This window comes from Thermobia domestica, chromosome 8, assembly GCF_964235325.1.
Source record: "Thermobia domestica chromosome 8, izTheDome1.hap1.1, whole genome shotgun sequence".
Lineage (NCBI taxonomy): Eukaryota > Metazoa > Arthropoda > Insecta > Zygentoma > Lepismatidae > Thermobia > Thermobia domestica.
The window spans coordinates 235,145,172-235,167,111 of record NC_137461.1 but is presented as its reverse complement, the minus strand read 5'-3'; the positions used below and the strand labels follow the sequence as shown (position 1 = coordinate 235,167,111).

The following is a 21,940-nucleotide window of genomic DNA, read 5'->3' as shown; positions in this document are numbered from 1 at the left end:
GTTGTGAGATATGCGAGTAGAAACGTAAGCATTAGGGGAATTTGCAAAATAACCACTAGAGATCATTATAAGAGAAATATGTCGTATTTTTAAATATATATTGCATGTTTGTAAGCACAATCCATCACAATTTTAACTCACGGACGGATACCACTGTTGAAGTAAGTCTGTCGTTATAAATTTGCAAATTTCACCTTTGCAACTGAATAAAATTTTCTATGGGTCACATCTCACATAGGAAAGAGCCGAGAATATCATGTGGGTTCTGCTGTAAAACACTGATACTATCTCTCCATCGCCAATTTGGGACTATAAAATGGCTTTACATTACATTAACTTCTATTAAATAACCCACATTTAATATTCAAAAACAATCATTTTTCTTTCTCAGGACCACAACGTAGAGACGTTCCTTATAAAACAACAGGAGCCTAAGAGACCCCGACGTCGCGTCTATCGGTACTCGCGCCCAAGACTTTGGTCCGAAGACGACACTGCAAGAACAAGTACCGTCAGCAGCGGAAATACCAACACAAGCTCCAATAATCATCCAGGATTTGATGAGGAACAAACTACGGACTGGACTCCAGAAATTCCTTTTGAAAACGTAAGTTAGCTACATATACACCAACATATTGTCATTAGTTTAACGCTTGGTGTACTCTATTCTCAAATGAATATGAATATATATATATATATAAAATATTATTCTCGTAACTAAGTACACACCAATGTTAAAGCATCAAGAGACAACATAAAATACACAATTAGAACTTCTTAGTGAAAATTCTACATTGGACATTTTTAGTTTCTTAAAGGATGTCCTTTTCAGCCATGCTTTACATACGTCAAAACATTGCCAACTGCTTAACCAGTGTTATAGGACCCCTGTAGCTTGTAGATTTTTTTCCTATATAGTATCTAAAGTGCGATTGAGAAAGCTTTTAACGTAGAAACTGAAGTGACCGAAGAACATATAATTTTTAGTCTGAAGTCATTAGTTTTAATCTCATATTTTGTGCCAATAATATACATTTATATCAGACAAAATAAACAAAGCCGGTATCTGACGCGGAATATGAGAATTCTCAGCAATTGAATTAAAAAACAAATTTTGGAATATCATACTTTGTTACACTAGAAAATTTCCTGCTTGTCGTGGTAATTCTGAAGAAGCAATTCTGGACGATAAAAGTGGGTTAATTATAGAAAAATTTCCTAAACATATTAATACATGAACCTTAAAACATTGATATGTTACTTCCACTTAATGGTAATACACAGAGCTTTGGTAAGGAATATAAATTAGTCTTGTTTCCTCTAAACTTGATAATTGGTTAGATTGTGCCGTAGTATTTATTGTTCCGATTCGCTAACAATTTACAAAATTCTGGAAATAGTAAATTTTTATCTGTATTTACCATAAAGTAATATTTCTTAGATAATTTCATGTGATAATTATAGATTATATATTAACGAAAGTATATGTAACATTGGAGGGATTTCGATCGGCAACTCCGTTGCAACGATGAGGATTGGAAAGGTGACCTTTCTTACTGCTGTAATTCCTCTCACCTTTCATTACACAAAGTATATGCTTTAAACATAAAACTGAGGAACAAAATAAGGTATTTTTCCGTCTTTTCTTTTAGATTATTGTAATAATACAATTAAGCATAAATAATTAAGTTTATTTGAATGCCAAAAATTGAAATTTAAAATTTTCAGTGGAAAGTATTTCTAAAACAGATGAAGCCATCTCAAATTCTATCAAATATCCACTGCGTAGATGCACTTAGACTACGCACAATCTTCGTAATTTAAATTACGTTTAACTGATAAGTAGTTTGGAGCTCCAACCAATCGGAAAGTGGAAGGAGTACTTCTTATAGTGTTGAGGAGAAAAACCCGACGATGACTACGATCTGGCCTGAACTTGATGCAGTCAATTACCGTTAGTTATGTTGCTAAATTTGGTTATATATATATATATATATATATATATATATATATATATATATATATATATATATATATATAATATGGGAAAGGGAGAGAGTTCAACTGTCACGAGACGATGCATAAAGATGGTCACAAAACAAGAAACTAAACCAAAATTCCAAGTACATGGCATTGTATCATTTTTTTTTTTTTAAATGAATCTACATAGAGCGTTTCTAGTCGCTATAATTTGTCGAAGCTTAGCGATTTCGTAGGCTTTGCTTTCCTATTGTGCACTTTGTATTTTACATACCTTAGAAACGTCATTTAAGATAGCGATTTATCCTAAAATAGTTCAAAATAATGAGTGGCGACTCCAGAAGAGAACGGACAAAATTCCTATATTACTAAGAGATTAAATGTCGAGAACCGATCGAACTGGAACTGGTCTGACCTTCGACCCTTGAACGAAGAATAAATGAATGGTAAATAAATAAAATGAATGGTGTTTCTTCTTGAGTTCTTCCATCAAAAAGTTGCATTTTCAGAAGAAAATTGCTTTTAAATTTTGCTGAAATCTTTCAGAACATGCCTCTTTTCATCGGTAAAGTAAAGGTGAGAAGAAAACAATTTGTATTTTGTGAAACTTTTAAGATAAGCATGTAGTAACCTCACCTGATAAACTTAACAAATACCTTTTTTCTGTTGAAAAACTAAATTGTTCCCTTTCCCTCTGTGTGTGAGTTTCTGTGATTTTTCAAAGGCAGTTATTGAGTTAATTAGGTCAGGTATTACCTACTTACACCTCCTTTGAATTAAAAGGAAGAAAAACTTTCTCTTCTCATCTTTATATATAGCGAAAACACACGTTTAGTGACTTGAAACCTTTCTGCAGAAGAGCGGAGGAAACAAGATAAATTTAAATAAGTTATCCGCTCGCTACTTATATTACATTAATTAGAGACATCTTCCAAGTTTTCTTTCATTATAATGACTACTTACCCGTCCACTTCTGTGATCCTTTTAGAAAACCAAGTTTGATTATCAACTTTGCCCAAGGATAGTTTTTTATTTATTTATTTTTTTTTTTTTTGCCTTAACTGCGTAAATATCTGCCTGCTTCGTACGTATAGACGTTCCAGTTTATTAGAACTACTTTTTTTTTTCTTCATTGGGTTAACTGCTGTATCGCCGGACCAATTTTAGGAAATTTACCGCGTGAGTTGGAGAATTTATTTTGATTTGTGAGGGAGAGTGAATGAAAGTCAGGTGAGGGGAATAGCTGAAATTAAGAAGGTGGTTGTTGTTGGTTGTTTTTGATGTTGTAAACAGCACTGTATGTGGAGGCGGAAGGGACTATTTGGCGGAGAGGTACACTTATGATTTAGTGGTGGGAAAGGCAATTTAGAAATGGCGCGTATTATGTCAAGGTTGTGACATGTCGTATTTCAATTTTATCGAATTACACAAAAATAATGAGTGTGGGTTGTTGAAATTGTGTGAAAGATAGGCGAACAGTTTGTTGTAAGTGTGGAAACGAATTGAAACTACAGAAAAGAAGAGGAACATAATCATCGATATATAGCAGCTAACCTAATCGAAACTAACCTAATCTCATCTAACCTAATTTAGTACATTTTGGTACTTTTTTCGATTTTCGTGTCCGGCGATACAGAAGAGATGCCAGAATATTTTCTGTTCAATTTTTCTTATTTTTGTGCAATTTTGACACTTGATATGTCTTTATTCCTTTCAAATTGCATATAAGTTTGTTTTGTAACACAATGTCTCAAATAAAATGAGAATAGTAGGAGCAGTTATTAGCCATTTCTTTCTAAATATATTTCTACACGGAGTGCTTGGTTTTGTGTTGTCCATTCCTTTCTTGAAGCCTGAATAGTTATATATTATTATTGGTAAAATTTCCCGAGAATATAGTTTCATGTTCTCACACGCATTAAACATAATATAGACTTGTTAGCAGCCTTTGTAACCAATCTTATTTTATACGTTTTTATAGTATATTACAAGTAGGAAGACTTATTGTTCCCTCAGTTTATTAATAATAATCCGTCTTGGTTTTACAGTTAAATATTTCATCGTCTGACATTGATGAGGACCCATTTATATATGAAGAGGAAGAAGATGGTCACGCACAGGCTCACAAGCCAGACCCAGCGTCGATGTCGGAGCAAGTGGATGACTTGATTGACAACAGCATCGAAATTGATTCCAACAAACGAATAAGGAATGCCAATGTCTATCCATGGACTTTGCATTTCAAGGAAGTTGCACTGGAACACAAGGTAACTAAAACATAATCTGGAACTCAAATAAGATTGCCAGAATCTAGAACAGCCCTGTTTTAAAGTAAATAAACAAATAAAAATAAAGATAAAAAATGAAAGGTGCACTAAATATTGAAAATTGATTTATAGGTTTGTCTCAATTGTGTTTCGAAGTTTAGAATAAACTATTGCAGAGGCGGATCTAGAACGTAAAAAACGGGGGGGGGGGGCAACGAGAACCCAGACTATGATAGGTATATTATGAGTTTACTATAAACTTTCAAAAAACACATAAGTAATAGCTTCAATAATTTTTCTCACTCAAAAAACTAGGGGGCGGGGGCGGGTTACGACCCTCTGCCTTGGACTAGATCCGCCTCTGAACTATTGAATCCAACAGTACCATACTCCTAAATCCTAGAAAGCAAATAATAATTAGGAGAAAGGAAGAAAGAATAACAATAAAAAGTAGTAACATATAGCTATTATTTTCCTAGTCAATTACGAATATTTCATTCTCAATAATACTTTATAATCGCCCTGTATAAATAGGCAAAAGGCGCTATTCTGCGGTGGATCCAAGGCTTGATCTTCTATGTAAGTTTATGACGGATAGCATCGTGTGCATGAAGTTTTAGTATCCTCCTGTTGACTTTTACATTTATTTTTATTATTTGTTATTTGTATTAATCGTCTTTTCCATTATGTGGTATAATATGAGACGCTAATGTAATGATTTTGCCATTAAGTGGAAGTAAAATGATTAGATGAGTTGGTAATTTTCCCGTTTTTTTCTTTTCCTTTCATCGTTACCGTATTCTTACCTGAAAAATGGTTTGTGTAAAACAGAGTAGCTTCAAAGAAAAATCTCAACTTGAGAATGGATGCCTCGTAAATATTTTGAGCTTATTTTTTATTTTATTTTTAGTTCATGTAGTGTTACTACACTGCGTTTATAGTTTTGTGTGGAGAATTAAATAGTCCATACAGTAAATGATATATCTTCTCCCTCTCACGCCATTGAAGTAGTATTTACAATTAATTTTGTAGTCTATGTAAGTTTGTTACTATACAAGAGTGAAGAAGGTTCTCAAAATGAACATGTTAATATTCTATTTCAAGATATTATCCCTTTAAATGAGCGTGATTTTTTTGCTCAGCACTCAGTTTGAACGAAACTTAACTCACGTTTACATTTCAAAAAGTTAGCTCAATCAGAAGAAAATTCACTTAAGTTAACGAATTCCTACTAAATCCTGAATATATACTATAAAAGTTTGGGTCCAGATATTTTCTGGTAGAGGACATTCACTGTTATGGTGTTTCGAATCCTAACATATTAAAGATACTTAAGAAAAAACGTGCTGTAATATTTGAGAAAATGACGGCCAGCTGAAGCATGTTTTACATTAATATTACGTACTGTTCGTAAGTTGTCACGGTAGTACAACATCAACATTTCAAATGATTAAAAACTTAAATTATACTAGCCGAAGCACCCAAATGTCAACAGCAGATTGACACTATGTTTCAATGAATTTTGGTATCTTCTTCATGTGTTCATTTTTTTAAAAAATTACACTACTTGTAAAAGTACATATTTTGATCAATTTTCTCCACTGTAGAGACAATTTGACAATTCTGATTCACTACTGTATAAATTCCTTAAGGAAGTAGAAATTATTTGTAAATCGACCTTCACATGACATAATGTGATGAAATCAATACCTTCGAAACCTATTTCAGATTTATTTCCACACACTTCTGTTTTCTTTCCATCTTATAGACAGATTCTGCATTTCTGAAACCATCCTCAACGTTGTGTCACAGTTCAGGAACTACCAGGGTACACTGTTGGAATACAAAATCAACTTGATTGCTTTTACTACTTCCACAACACCATAAATCAAATTTATATAATATACATGTGATTATCTATACTCCAGCCTAATTTCAATAATGTTAAAATTTCAATTTTTAGTTGTTAATATCCATCCTATTACATCATTGTGTAACATTTGATTTTCTGGGGGGCGGAGGAAGGGAGTTCAGTAGTTTCTTCGTTATTTTCTTTATTTTAAAAGAATGGAGAGTTTAATTGATTAAACGTATTTTTCAGTTTTGCCAGATGAGAGAAGACATGTTTAAATCCAATATGCTGTGCTGCTTCATCATTTGGCTCTTCATTGCTATGTGCCAGGGAATCACAATGCCTAGGTAAGTCTTACTTTTATTTACAATTTCTGTTGTGGTATATTCCTAATGTTATCAGATTATCTTTCTCATTTAAACAAACTTTATACCTATAGCATATAGATATTCAATCTTTTTAGTCTCTGCAAAGAAAAGTAGCAAAATTTCATATATATATATATATATATATATATATATAAGAAGTCTATAATTTCAAGATGTCAATATTTTCATTGTAGTACTATGTGTGAGAATTTTCAGGGAAAAATATGTTTTTAATCTTCTATATCTTCAATACTCTATTCAATTCTAATGCTACGAGTCAGAACAATATTAAGTTACCTTACACAACACACTTTCGATTTTGTGGGTCAAATTCCAAGGTGAACGAAATGGAAAGCACACTGTTCTCTGTTGCAATTATATCTTTATAAAACAACGCAATTCGTTATTTACGAGCAATGAACTCTTCTGTAACTCCTACAATTATAATGGAACTTTGTCTTGCTATTGCAAACTGTAGATAATACATATTCAGTTTTAAAAGCCTTCACAAACTGTGGCGGATTATCAAGTAGGCTCATTAGCCACGTGCTTAGGGGTAGAAACTCATGGAAACGTCGAACTCCGTTTGCGGAATATCAGACATAATAGCTTTTAATGTAAAGGAATATTCATTCTAAATGTTCATAGTTTGCAACTGTTCTTTATTGTAAAAGTTAGACAATAGCTGTAAAGTCTTCCAAAACCTATAAGGAATGACTTCATTTTTTTACTGCAAGTAGAATGTATTGAACGAAAGATAGACGCTAATAATGTGCAGTTGGAAATCTTTAAAATTAATTGTTAATATTGAAGTTTCCGCGTTATTGTTACGATATTAGTTATAATTAATTAAATTAATTAATAATAAGACAAAACTGAAGAAAATACAGCACTTCATTGTTGAGTCTACTGAACAATAAGTGCAGCTTTCGGTATTCTTTGTGCGCAATGCTAAGCAAGTTTAACGATTATTCTGTTAATTTTGTTTGGGATATTCCCAGACATCCATTCTTGGTGTCCCCGAATCGAAATCCTGGCTGCGTCCCTATCAACTATTATAATGTCAACAACACAAATCGTTTTCGTGTCCAATATATATCTACTTTTTAAAAATTAATTTCTATTTTCTTATTTTATGTAAGAATGTCTGTCCCGTTGACATTTTAGTAAGTGAAAGCTGATAAAGACGTATTTACGCTGAATAATGGCCCAGGAAAGACTTAATTCATTGGCCATAGTAGCTCTTGAAAATAATGAGGCCAGAAAGTTAGATTTCAAAGAGATATTGTCCATATTTTCTCACAGAAAAGACAGGAGAATGCCATTTAGTGTTTGAATAAAGTATGTATATGTCATTATGCAGGTAATTTTTCTCACTTCTATTGTAATTTATTAGTATTTTTGTTATCATTATATGATCTTTACACTATATGTTTTGGAACAACATATCGTTAACATCGTCTTGCAGAATACACATTAACAAACCGCACATTTTGATTTTGAATATATATTATAGGCCTAATTGTAGAATTGAATTGAAGCAAATACTTACAAATAATTACAAACGTCACCTGAAAATGTTACTTTAGTATTGCAACGCTATGATAAATTTACTGAAGAACTTGTATTAAGGAAAGATTTTTTTTTCTTTCTTCCTTTTTTTTAGCGAAAGAAAATTACAAAGTTTTTGCTATCACTTATACATTGGGCTTTAATATTTATAGCGTTATTTGTATATTCTATGCTATTACTATGTTCCACTCCATTTCAATAATTCAAGAACCTAACTTTTATGTTTTAACTACAAAAGCCATTCACTTTAGAAAAAAACTGACAAATTACCAACTTCTTTTATCTTACATCATGATCTTACATTCCATATTAAATCTAGGAGTTCAGAATGTACTTTGGTGGTTTTTTATAACACACTGACTGGGGGGCGCGGTGGCTCAGTGGTAGAGCGTACCCCCGCTGCTTGGGGTCCCTGGTTCGATCCCAGCTCGCGCCGTGTGGACTTTGTGGTGGACAAACACCGTGCTTGTGTTTTTCCTCGGAGTTCTCCCGTTTCCTCCCATTTTCTTCATTCCACCATTTCACTCATTTCTCATCACCGTCTCCTTTAGCCTAACCGGCAAAATCGTGGGACGTTAAACTTAAAGATTTTATTTCATTTTCATTTCCACTGTGTGCGTGGGGGGAGGGAGGCGCCTGGGAATTCTCATCTCGGGTACTTACAACCCACACGACGGTGTTGTTTGAAAGTATTTTTTATGTTCTTACCCATATTTGAAAGATTAGTGCACTTGTGACTTGGTGAGTTCTCAGTGGTAATCCAGCAGGATGAAACGAAGAAAGTTAAGTGGACCAGCCTATCACAGACTTGCAAGAGAAAAACTAAGAAATAGTAAAAACTTAAAATAAGCTTGACAAAGTGAACACTATTTTGAACCAAAGGAACAAAAGATTTGTTAAAGTAACACGTGTGGTTCGCAAAATGCAGTAAAAGCGACTATATTGAGGCAAGTTTGTGATACGCAAAATGCTTAGTATGTAAAATTTTGATGGAGTTGTGCTTCTGAAGTTGTGCTCCGTCAGTTTGTTAAAGTTTCTGATTGTGATAGTGATAGCATCAATTTTGTTAGTGATGATTCTGCAGAGTGGTGTTTGAATAAGTCTACTGTAAATCTAACATTTTCCTAAGATGCGGAATAAGAGCCAATGCAGAAAGTAATTTTTCTAAAGCAGAAATCCTCACAGCAAATAGGACCAAGATTTTTAAAAGCACCTTTTCGTAAATTGTAAGTGATAGATGAATTTTGCAGGGTGGTTGGTATATTCGTGCAGCACTGACGCCATTGTGTATCATGTAGGTTGCCCAAGGTCAAGACAAAGATCGCATATTATTTAAGACATGAGAAACATTTGAAATGATCAACTCTCGTATCATTTTTATAAAAATTCTGGACAGCGCAATTCTGAATAGTGCTTTCAATACTACAGAAAAAAAATGTTAAGACTTTGGAAAATATTTTCAGCCACATGTACAGATGGCATGGTCAATGTGTTAAGAAGGGCTTCCTTTACGTGACTACGAAGAAAAATTTCATTCTCTGCACAATGAGCAATACTTGATAGTTCTAGAGCTTATCGCTGAGTTTGATTTTTTTTTTCTGATAACTTTGAACGGTATGGAAATGCATTGAAAGTTCATACAAGTTATACATTGTAATTTGAAAGTTCTTGTTTACAAGTGACGTCAGCCATGTTACAAGGTTGCCGGAGATACTTCTTTTATGTGCAGTTTTGTAAAGAAAATCAAAAGAGTATGCTGAACCGAATCAAATTTAATGAAAGCAATTATGCACATGAAGTCTTTCTGCGCGATATATATATATATATAGATATATATATATGATAGAATATTAATATTAATAAACGAAATGGTGGAATGAAGAAAATGAGAGGAAATGGGAGAGAACTGACACAATAGTAGTTTTTCATCACATGGTCCACTTGGTGCTAGCTGGGATCGAACAGGCATTCCACTCACCAGAGGTGAGCGCTCTACATTGAGCCACCGAGACCCTTCATGATGACGGGCCAACACCGGATAATGTTAATAATCTAATTGGCAGTAGAACTAGGAGCCACAAATACAAAGTCGCATGCGCTAACAATGCGGCTAAACAGGAGCTCAGAAGAAGAATACCCAAAAGAAGAAGAATACAGCTTGTTGAAATCTTATGTAAGGTTAAAGGGAGTTTCTGGGAAGTAAGATTTTTAACATCACAATAATACTTGTGATAAATTATATGAAAAGTCATATTATTGGGAGCCAGAAATGGAATATAACTGCATATTAGCAGCATCAATTTCTGATGTCACTATATGAAGAGGTAGGCTAAAGTGCGTCAGTTTTTTTGCTTACTCCATTGGTCTACAGTGTGAATTTATGCATAGTATGAGTATACTAATTTGTTGAATAAAATATACCAATTTTAATAGCAGTTCTCACACTTCTGTCTACTGCACAAGCAGCTCTTTCTAATTTTTATTCTATTTTTGTTTTATTTAACACAATATAAGTCCATTTTTATTTTTCTTTTCTACATAGTTTTAACACTTTGTATATAATTCTTCTGATACCGGAATGCCTTATTTTGGTTGACGATTTTATTTTTGTCCGTTTTCACTTCCCACTTCAAATCGCAAACCAATCGGTTTAACAATATTATAACAACATAAACCAAAAAATAGACTTTGCAATGATCTTTAGTGCTCTTATGTTTTGTCCACCCTGTAAAGTAATGCGGAAAATCACTCATACTTCCCCTTCCGATCACGCCTTCAACCAATAACAGTATATAATCAACAACCGCGCCTTCACAAAACAAAAGCACGTACTTGTCAGATAGCTTATACTTGTCTTTTACTGATGAATATATGGAATTGCTTGCTGATAGAGTGGGGCAAAAAAAAGAGCCCATTACGTTTCTGACTAGGGGCACCGAGGAAGCTTAATCCGCTACTGTTAACTGAACGGTATTTTTTTTTTTTTTTTTGTACCTCTTTTAAAAAGAAATATTTTCACATTTTTAAATAAATTTCTTTTCTTCTTTTTCAGTGAAGCTGCTTCGAAATTAGATAGACTTTCTGTATAGTTTCTGATGGACTCCAAATTCTTATCTATATCTTACCCCTTTATTAACATTTTAATCTTAAATTTGTGCTATCTAAAACCATGCATCACTGATTCACGAAAACTATAAATTTTGCTGTTAACAGTCGAAGAGGAATGTGATCTAAAATCGTAAAATTATACATATATTTGAAGTTTTAATTTATTTTATGATCTTTGCGTTAGTATTTATGAAATGAATTTTGATATTGAAGTAAACAGAAGTTTTCAAGTAAACAAGGATACAAATGTTATTTTGTTTTATGTTTTTATATGGAGAAAAGGTGTATAGCATAAAGAAAGATCTAAGTTCAAGCATGTTCCTTTGTAATTATATGGGTGCATGAGAGGATGGTTCAAATTAACAAAAAATTGGCTACTTACCAATGCATCCTCCCTTAGGAAGCCTAAATATTTTCCATACGTTTCGGAACGCCAAACTAGTTCCGTCTTCAGAGGCAAAACGAATAAAACCGGATAGGAGACAAAAGGTGTAAAACAAGGAATGCGTGCCACTAAATAAATGTAACGTAAAGAATAGATCCTGAAGTGTCACGAGCAGAGCTAAGCGTAAAAAGAGTGAACTGAATCGAAGGAAGTGCGGTTACGTCACTATTGCTAGATTCAAAATATGCATCAAAGGTAGTAACCAAACTCTTATCAATGTTGCCAGTATCCAGATTTAGAGCAGGTTTGCATTTATGAATAAAGAATGATCCTTTAGTCTCCCGCTGTTTCTTTGTTTTTGCAGAACCTATTTTATATTATGTGTATATTGTTTTAAATGAAGCGCCAATCCCGACATGCCCTCTCCTTGTGACTTTTTGCTTGGTCTAATATGTTCTTTAATTCGAGTGTTAATATTGCGTTTCGTTTAGCCTATATATAAGGAGTCACATTCGTATTGAACGCGATAAATGCCTGACTTATTTAGTGGATCAACAAAATAACTTTTAAATTCGGTGAGATGTCTTTGTAGACTTTTCGGGGAATACTAGAAGCAGATGTTATGTTTACAAAAATACGTTGCAAGAAAGGGAGAATTCATCGTGTTATGCCCCACAATTATTCTTGTTTGTATCTTTTGCTTTTCTTGCTTCTATTCGTGTTTGTCTATTATGTAGATTTTATTTGTTATATGTCTTGTTATATGTCAACCTACTTCTTGGTCGGTATCCGAAATTAATCTTTGAAAATTAAATTTTAATTTATTAAATATCAGAGGAAGAAGAAATATTTTAAAAAAGAAGAATTGTAATTGTGAATCAGTTAATTTTTTTTAAAGAAGGGTTAAAAAAAATTATACTTTCTTCAATGAAGCTAAATGAGGGAGACAGTACTCATATACCTCCTGATACAGTTCTCAATAACATATATTCTTTACTACAGATTTTAAAAAAATGGATATTGGAAAGAAAAATAGACTCATCTTCATTCAATGGAACTCCCAAAGTATTTACGGTAAATTACATCATTTAATAAATTTAATAAGTATTTTCTCTCCTGATGTTATATTATTACAGGAAACATGGTGCACTCCTAAAATACCTTTACGGATTAAAGGATATCAATGTATAAATCAAATACGTCATGACTCACATGGAGGAATTGCTATATGTGTTAAAAATAATTTAAAGTTTCAAACGATTAATGTGCAATTTCAAAATTTACATGCGCATATTCAATATCTGGGTATACTAATTTGCAATTTAAAAATTTTGAATCTTTATATTCCACCAAAAATTTATGTTAATACGTCTTTCTGGAAGCAATTATTTGATTACAATTTTGATTATATAGGTGGCGATTTCAATATCCATTCAGTAGTATGGGGATCTAATAAGATCACTACAGGAGGTAGAGAATTTCTTTCTCAATTAATGAATACATCTTATATTTTTCTCAACAATGGATCACCTACTAGAATACAATTTAATACGTTCTCAGCACCAGATCTCACATTAACGAAAAATGTTTATTATATGGAAACTGTTTGGCAAACTTATTATCATACATGCTCTAGCGATCATTTCCCTATTGTTTTTTATTCTCATTTAATTTTAGACGAAAAAATAAAGGAAAATTCTGAACTAGAATACACTAATTGTTTTAAATCTAAATTACAAAAAATATCTACAAATATATCTTGGACAGATTATCAAAATAAAATACAAATGCATTTATCAATAAACAATAACCCAGATAATATATTTAAAATTATTAAGAGAACTGTATCTGATTTACGCAAGGAGAATAATAAAGAAAATTCTAGAAAGAATAACCCTAAGGAATATCATAATCCTCGTCCTATATGGTGGAATAACATTTGCCAAAAGTATGTAAATAAGACGATATTATTATTCAAACTATTCGTAACAACACGAACTCCAGAATCCTTTTTTGAATATCAAAAACAAAAATCTCAAACCAAAAAAAAAATTTATATAATACGAAAAGATCTTGTTGGCAGGAATTTTGCAATAATTTATCGGACCGTACGTCACCTTATAAAATATGGCTTTTTTGGAAAAAAATTAAACTATATCAAGATCAACAGGATACTCAAATTCATTTCAAAAATATAGATTGGTTACCATCTTTCCATAACAAATTAACTCCATGTACCGTTAATAATGATCGTAGCCTACTTACTCAGTATTTATTATCAAATAATAATGAAGTCATTGATAAAAATTTCACATTAGCAGAATTAGAAGTGGTATTAAAAAACACGCAAAAACACCACGTCTGGCATAGACGGAATCGCATACTCACATTATAAAAATCTTCCTCACTTAGGATTACAAAATATATTGGAATACTTTAATTATATATGGAACACTGGATATATCCCTTCAACTTGGAAAAAAAATCTTGATTCTACCGATTCCAAAGAATTCTAAAGATACTGCTTCTTCTAATAATTTTCGACCAATTGCACTACTATCGTGTGCTTATAAAATTTTTGAGAATCTAATTCTTAATAGATTGAATTGGTATTTAGAACACGAACAAATTTTTCCTCCACAAATTACAGGTTTCAGAAAGAACTTCTCTACGTATGATGCACTATCGAACTTAATACTAGATATTTATAAAACATTTTTAAAAAGAGGAGCGCTTCTGACTATCTCTTTTGATATTTCTGGTGCATATGATCATGTGAATTTAGACATTTTAATAGAAAAGATGCATAAATTGAAAAATTCTAGTAAAATCATTAGAATTATTCACAATACACTAATAAATAGACAGGTATTCATCAAAGTCAGAAATTCCTACTCAGAATCAAGAAATACCTCATTAGGTCTTCTTCAAGGGAGTAAATTAAGTCCACTATTATTTAATATTTATATATTGGATCTAGTAAATAAAAACTGGCAGAATTGTACAATTACTAGTTATGCTGATGATATTCTGTTAACTTCATTTTCTAAAAATATTGAAAGATCAATCCCACAGGTGGAAAATCATTTACAAGAAATCAATTTCTGGATGACTAAGAATGGACTGGAATTAAATTGGAAAAAAAACTAAGTTTATTATATTCTCTAGAAAAAAAAAACATTAAGAATTGTCATTTAACATTTAAAAATAACAAATTATATTGTGAACAATATATTCCTTATTTAGGAGTTAGAATGGACCAGAAACTAAATTGGAAGGTTCAATTTCAATATTTAGTACAAGAGCAATTCAAATATCAAAATTTACTTAAGTGTCTTTCATCGAAAAAGTGGGGAATTAACCCTTTTACCTTACTTAAAATTCTACAACACGGCTACATATCTAAAATCGCTTATGGCAGCTTATTGTATAATAGATATGGTACATATTATCAGGAATTAGAAAAAGCTATATATAATATCATTAAAATTATTTTCTCACAGCCATCATTCTGCCCTAAACAAGCTATTTTAAAGGAAGCTGAATGTACGCCTTTACCAGTATTATTTTCCAAATCAGCATCAATGTTTTTAATAAAAATCTTTGGTAAGTCTTACTCTTCTATTCCAAAACATCTACAACAGGTTGATTCACTATTACAACAAAGGAATATACCATACACCAAAAATTTCCCTTGGATCGTACAAGCATATCTTAACTTCAAACAATTTTTTCCAAGGATATATAAAGTGCCCTCATTACCCTGCTTCGTTTGGGGTTATGATATAAATACGACTCAAATAACAGTTTTAAATCCTCCTTACTTAAAAATTTCTAATGAGGATTTAAAGGAAAAAATTTACCAAAATATATGGAAAGATTTTAAACAACGTTTCGATGACGAAACAATCTTCATCTATACAGACGCTTCGAAGTATAAAGATAGTAATGTTGGAGCAGCAATTTACATCCCTAAGAAAAAAGTCTCTCTTCAATACAAACTACCGAAAGATGTCTCTATTTTTGAAGGAGAAGCATTCGCTATTAGACAAGCCTTACTATATATTAAGAAACATGAAATAAAAAAAATCTGTGGTATGCTCTGATTCCTTGAGTGTATTTATGAAGTTACAAAATATCTATTGGGATAAATCAATGACATGGATACTTCTAAATATTAAACATCTATACCTAATTATGACTGAGAACAATTATCAGATTTTTTTCACTTTTATAAAGGCGCATGTAAATATAGAAGAAAATAGTAATATAATTGATAATTTAGCCAAACAATCATGTACAACAGGAGCTCCAACAAATATAAAAATAGCACCATGTAACCTATTTCTCAAAGTCAAAGAATTTCATGACAAAGAATTACGTAAATGGTATGATGCTGAAAAAACCCTACCAGGAAAATTTTATTGGTCCATATCTTCATCATCACAAGAACAACTCAAGAAGCACATAAAATCGTGGACACGTCAAGAAATCATCTTTTATTATCGACTCCTTTTAGGAACTGCTTTAACTCCTTTAAAATTATTTCAAATTAAAAAGAAAACAACTTATCATTGCTGGTGTGATAGAGGCATTGGAACCACGAATCATATACTCTTTGAATGTGAACTATTTGATTCATTTAGAACTCAATTTCTAAATCAACTTTATAAGCATTTAGGATGTGCTCCTTTTTCATATAAATACATTCTAGCAACAAACCATCGCATACCAATTAAGGCTTTAATACAATTTATTAAAAAAACCGGAATTTATATTTTAAAAAAAATACTATGTAAATTGAATCAAGTATTATGGTTACTACAACTTTTTACTGAAGAAGATTTCTAACTCACTACAATATTTGTGGAGCATTTATGGCACAAATTGGTTATTTCCTGGTGCCCTTCTTTTTTTCCCAGCACTTTTAATAGTGAAGAAGACAAGACAAGACAATCAGTTAATTCTTTTAATTGTGAATTTAACGAAAATAATAATTTAGAACTTATTAATGTGTGCGAAGAAACAATAAATCGTTATCTGGTAAAAGTTATATATTAATCCGTAATTATATAAGTTTTGAACGTACTGAGGATATTTCTAACGGTGGCAGTAAATTAATAAACATGAATAATTAAATACTTCCTTTTGGGGCTTAGGCCCTTATTCTTCCATACCGCCACTTCACCTTTAAAACATATTCGGATGAAAATTACTGTGTAATCAGTAAGCATATAATCAAAATTCTAGTAATTTGGTTTAAGACTTCTGTAAAATGGAATATCTTCGGGAACAAATAGCATTTGAAATGAGTTATTGCATTGGCATGATTTTATAGTAATCATAACGTCCACTATGTTACTGACCAGATAATTATATAACTGATACCTGTAATATGACTCAGCGCAGCATTAAATGTAGTCTATGCTATTGGATAAAACCAGAGTTAGTCAATAAAGTTTGCATATTAAAACATGAAGTTAGACATCATATAGTTACTGCAATGCCAAAACGATTATGGTATATACAAAGGCTATATTTAAAGAAATAAGAGATATAATTATAAATGAATATTAAAGAAGATAAATGTATTTACGGAAGTTTTAAATAATGTGTTTAGTATAGGGTAGAATTCATATTTAATGTATGTTTGCCTTTGTTGAATTTATGAATTCTGGATAATGCTGAATGTATAAAGAATAATGATAAACTCTGACCATGGGTAATGCTTACGCGAAGATGCTGTAGCTAATTAATTTCTGTGACAGGAACCAAAGTTGTCGTGAATGGCATGCCCAATATTAACTACTTGAACTCATATTTATAGTCTGTTCCTTATGAAGATAAAAATACTTTCATGCATATCAATCTGATTCAATACAGTGGAATCCGAAGATAGAAACACTTATATACACATGTAAATTCCTTAATTTATGTACAATTATATCAATGTGGAGTCAACCTCTGCATTATTATGTGTACTGGTTAATTTGCAGATATTCTATAAACAAGCTACTTCAGAACAGTATTCTTATTTGTTTGTCTTCAGATTAGTGGTATCTATTTAAGTTATGTTATTGAAAATCCGAAATTTACTTGAAGAGATTTCATACATTCACTCAGTGAGTCACGGTTTCTTTTTCATATCGCACCGTGCAATGTGAGCAAATAAATCTTCATGCTTTAACTTACTTCCAAAATCAAGAATCTGGATCTAAATCGGATTTTCCACGTTTTGCATAAACGTGGTGGCGACTCAGTAATTTTAGGGCTAAACATAATTCAGTGGTCTGAAGTTACCAATCGGTTGACAACGAGGCAACTGTGTAGTAATATAAGTAAAAAGTCAGATATGCCAAAATATGGAGCGGTGCCGAGCATAAACAATTGGTAAGTAGCAATTTTTTTGTTAATGGTCCTTTATAGTTATATTGAATTTTCTTATGTAAGGGCATTAATATATTCATATTACCTAAAGTGAAATTAAAACTAATTTTTTTTAAGCTCAATTAAGTCAATTACGTTGTTATTTACTTATTTAATTCTTGTTTATCTTCTCTCTCTCTTTTTTTTAGTGAAATTGTGTTACAAATCAGTTTGATAGTTACAACGGTACTATTAACTTTTGCGTTAATATTGGTTATGGCCGACGAATTCGAGCAACTTCCAGTGCAACTTCAAAAGATTTCGAGTGTTCTTGTTCATCATAGGAACCGCAGGAATATATTTATTTGTGTGGTAATTGCTGTGATGTCTGTAGCTTCAGCTCTTAGTTTGGTAAGTAAACATTTTAAATCGGAATGCACATAGAAACAAACTGAATGAAAGGATTACTTTCGATTGTACTTGAACTAAATTTTAAATAGTGAGAACAGAAAAATGCCTGTAATATAATATTAACATTATTTCAACAACAATGATAGTTTTTAGACAACGGATATCTATTATATGATAGCTGAACGATATTTTACCATTTATAACTTATGTATATTTTTCCTGTCTTTCGTGTATATATATATATATATATATATATATATATATATATAAATATACACACACACTCACTCATTCTCTCTCTCTATTCTCTCTCACTCACTCACTTACTCACTCTCTCACTCTAGTTAGTTAGATTGAACAAAGAAATTACGAATCCAGTATAGAGAATTAATTACTTACCACAAGATAGTGAAACCATAATCATACATACACACTAAACAAAAGTACAATATACCGTACTTTACGGACTATAAGATGGACCTTTCTCTTCGAAAAATTGCCTCCAAAATTCATGTGCGTCTTACGCTCGAAATTAATATAAAAATGTCCAGTGTTTGATTTAAAATTTTCACCAGTCTCAAAAATGGCCATATATTCGATTCCGCGGGAAACCTATCTCTATCTGGCAACATTGGATTCAACTACCAGCAGCAGTGCACCGATGCAACGAACATGAGTTGCGGGGATTCACAAGCGTACTAACACTGTCTCCCTCTCGCCCCGCCATCACAAAGTTGTTTAAATCGCCAAAAAATTGCTTAAAAATTAAGGTGGGTCTTAAAATATGGTAAGTTCTTTGACTAAAACGCTTCATCAAATTGGGAGGAAAGAAAGCATGGACAGAATAGATAATTAAAATAAAAATTAAAAATAGATACAAAATAAATTACAAAACAGAGGAAAAGATGTGAAACGTCCAGACAGGGCGTGTTGGAATATACTTCACAGCTTGACGCATCTGGACGCTTCACTGCTTTCTCCTCTGTTTTTCTTTACTTTTCTTCTACTCCTTTCCCTTTTTTGAGTATGATTCTCTTTTTACTATTTCTGGTATTTACATATCTTATATATAATACACACACACACACACACACACACACACAAACAACAACAACAAAAAAAAAAAAAAAAACGAAAAGATGTATAGTATGAATACAGTCAAATTTCGATAATTTAAGTCTCAACAATTTGATAATTTGTATAATAGGATAAAGTAGAACACTTTTATTGTTATTAAGCCTATAATTAGGCAATAGACAACGTCAATTGGAATATCCGTACATGGCTTATGAATCACTGTATACTACCTTATTATACTTTATTCATACTTGCTAACAAGAAAATTTACAATCCATGATATCACCGATGAGCATCTCTGGCGTGTAAAAATTGAAGGAGACGATTGGAACAAAGAATGTTTCTAGATCCCAACTAAACTAACGTCAAAATCGTAAGGAGAAACTACTTCAATTAAGAGCTAGCAGTATCCGGTTTCTACCTCTACTAGACAACTAATCATAATTTTCTCTCTTCACTGGGAAGTTACTTGCTGTATATTTGGAAGTTACCATATATTACATGATTTTTAGGGAACTTCATCTTGGTGTAGGAAGTATACCATCATACTATTCATTAATTTTATTTTATTTTTATTTATTTATTTATTTATTTATTTATTTTTTACGTTTCTAGGTTTTATTTCACCATACCTTCTACTATATCATTCAGGGTACAATTTCTTCGCTATTGTTTTTGTATATATTGTTATTATTATCTGTTTTACTTTATATATCCTTTTATATTCTCTTTTTCATTTTCTCGTTTTATTTAGCAGCACTTTTGTTTATTGCCCTCTAGTCTTTTAGCCTGTTTCTCTTTACATCTTCTAGTGCAGAGCAACCGTGTTAATCGAGACGGGGACATATAGCCTTGCTGCTGACGTCCCCATTAATCCCCCAATCAATCAATCAATCAATCAATCAATCAATCAATCAATCAATTTCTTCGCCAACAATGTCGTAACATCTTTTTAATTATTTAATATAGTTTCTTCTTTTATTTCTAATGCCTCTTTTTGATTTGTCATTTCAGTCAGATAAGTTTTTTTTTCATCCTTCGCAACACAAATTTCCGAGAACTCTAGTACACTCCTTTATGCCGTCTTCTCGTAATGGCCACGTTTGTGTTTCGTACAGTGCAATACTTTGAATATGAGTCATTTTTGTAATTCTTCGTTCAATAACTCGCATAGTATGTTTTTCATTATTATCATTCAATCAGCTGAACGATATTTTACCATTTATAACTTAATTTTTAATTTATCATTTGCATTTCGTATCTTCGTTAGTAATACTGCCTAGATTTGGAAATTATTCTACTTTCTTTGTTCAGACTCCTATGAATGTTACAGTCTTAGGTCAGACATGCCAGACACACCATTCATTTCATCTTTATCATATTAATTTTCATATTAAATTTTTCACAGTTTTAGTAAAAATCTTTTCTGACATCATGTTAATTTTTGATTCAGATTCCGCAAGAACAGCGATATGATCTGTAAAGCAATACTTTACCATCTAGTTCCTATGAAGTTATCGTATTCTCTAATCGCACTCTTCCTCACAAATCTTCTAGATGGTCAATTAACGTCACTGAAAGACAAAATTTTTGTCCAATACCTCTTCCAATTTAACTATACTATATCATTTACTGTATTCCAACTTGCAATATTAATTATGCGAGTTTTTTCCTTTAATTCCATTCCATGCATCTTTCAGATCACAGTAAGTGATTTTTAATGCGGCATTCTTAAGGTTCAGCACATTCTATAATTCGATACCAATTGAGCCTGAAGAATGTTCAATTAAGTAAATATTTAATGTTTGAATTTAATTTTATACTGTATTGAATTTTAAATAAGAGTAATATTTTAAATCCCACAGTTCAAAGTATAGTAGGTTTTCTATATAGTCTACAGATGCTCAGAATGTTCGTAAATTTATAAAATATATGCTTTAATCGTTTGCATTTTTATCTAGTGTGATTTATCAGTGTTTTTTTTCGCTAAAACTGTATTGACGTTTGATAATGCGACAAAATCACTAATCCGGCACAGCCGTAGTCTCGAACATGCCGGGTTAAAGAGCTATTACTATACATAGTTCTTCAAGCAGTTGATAGTATATATATATATATATATATATAATACAAAGTGTCCATAAAGTCCGTTTCCATCCAGTGTATCTTCGAAACGACTGCGACTATGAGAAAATGCAAAAACAAGGCCATCATTATTTTAAGGGGCTTGAATTTTGAGCTATAAAAGGTCCACCCCAGACACCATATATATTTATTTATGGCTACATATAGATCACAACAGGTAAATTACCTAACGATAGTGACCTAGTCAGTTTGTATATAATTAGAGCATGCATGAATTCATTTACATAATTGCAAAAACACATTTATAGATATGGCCATTTTAATTGATGAATCTTCAATAAGATTGCACAAGAGTTCTTAGAGAACGATCGTTTATAGTAAATATGTCAATTTCAGGATGACTTTCAGCATAGGAGTTAAAAATATAACACATTCTCCTAATAGGTGACATGTATAGCATATTTGTTCT

The 21,940-nt window shown here is 31.8% G+C and overlaps 1 protein-coding gene across 4 annotated transcripts in view; it reads left to right on the top strand.

Annotated features, from left to right (window-relative positions):
• The window catches only part of Ac78C (adenylyl cyclase 78C), a 636,268-nt gene that overhangs the window by 560,910 nt on the left and 53,418 nt on the right, over positions 1 to 21,940 (top strand). For all 4 annotated transcript variants that reach the window (XR_014132796.1, XM_081769540.1, XM_081769538.1 and 1 more), the window contains 4 exons: positions 392 to 607; positions 4,029 to 4,247; positions 6,349 to 6,446; positions 18,108 to 18,309. Coding sequence is in view for 3 of the 4 variants with exons in the window: in XM_081769540.1 (XP_081625666.1) it covers positions 392 to 607; positions 4,029 to 4,247; positions 6,349 to 6,446; positions 18,108 to 18,309 (735 nt within the window). In the remaining variant the exon portion in view is untranslated. The remainder of the gene's footprint in view (positions 1 to 391; positions 608 to 4,028; positions 4,248 to 6,348; positions 6,447 to 18,107; positions 18,310 to 21,940) is intronic.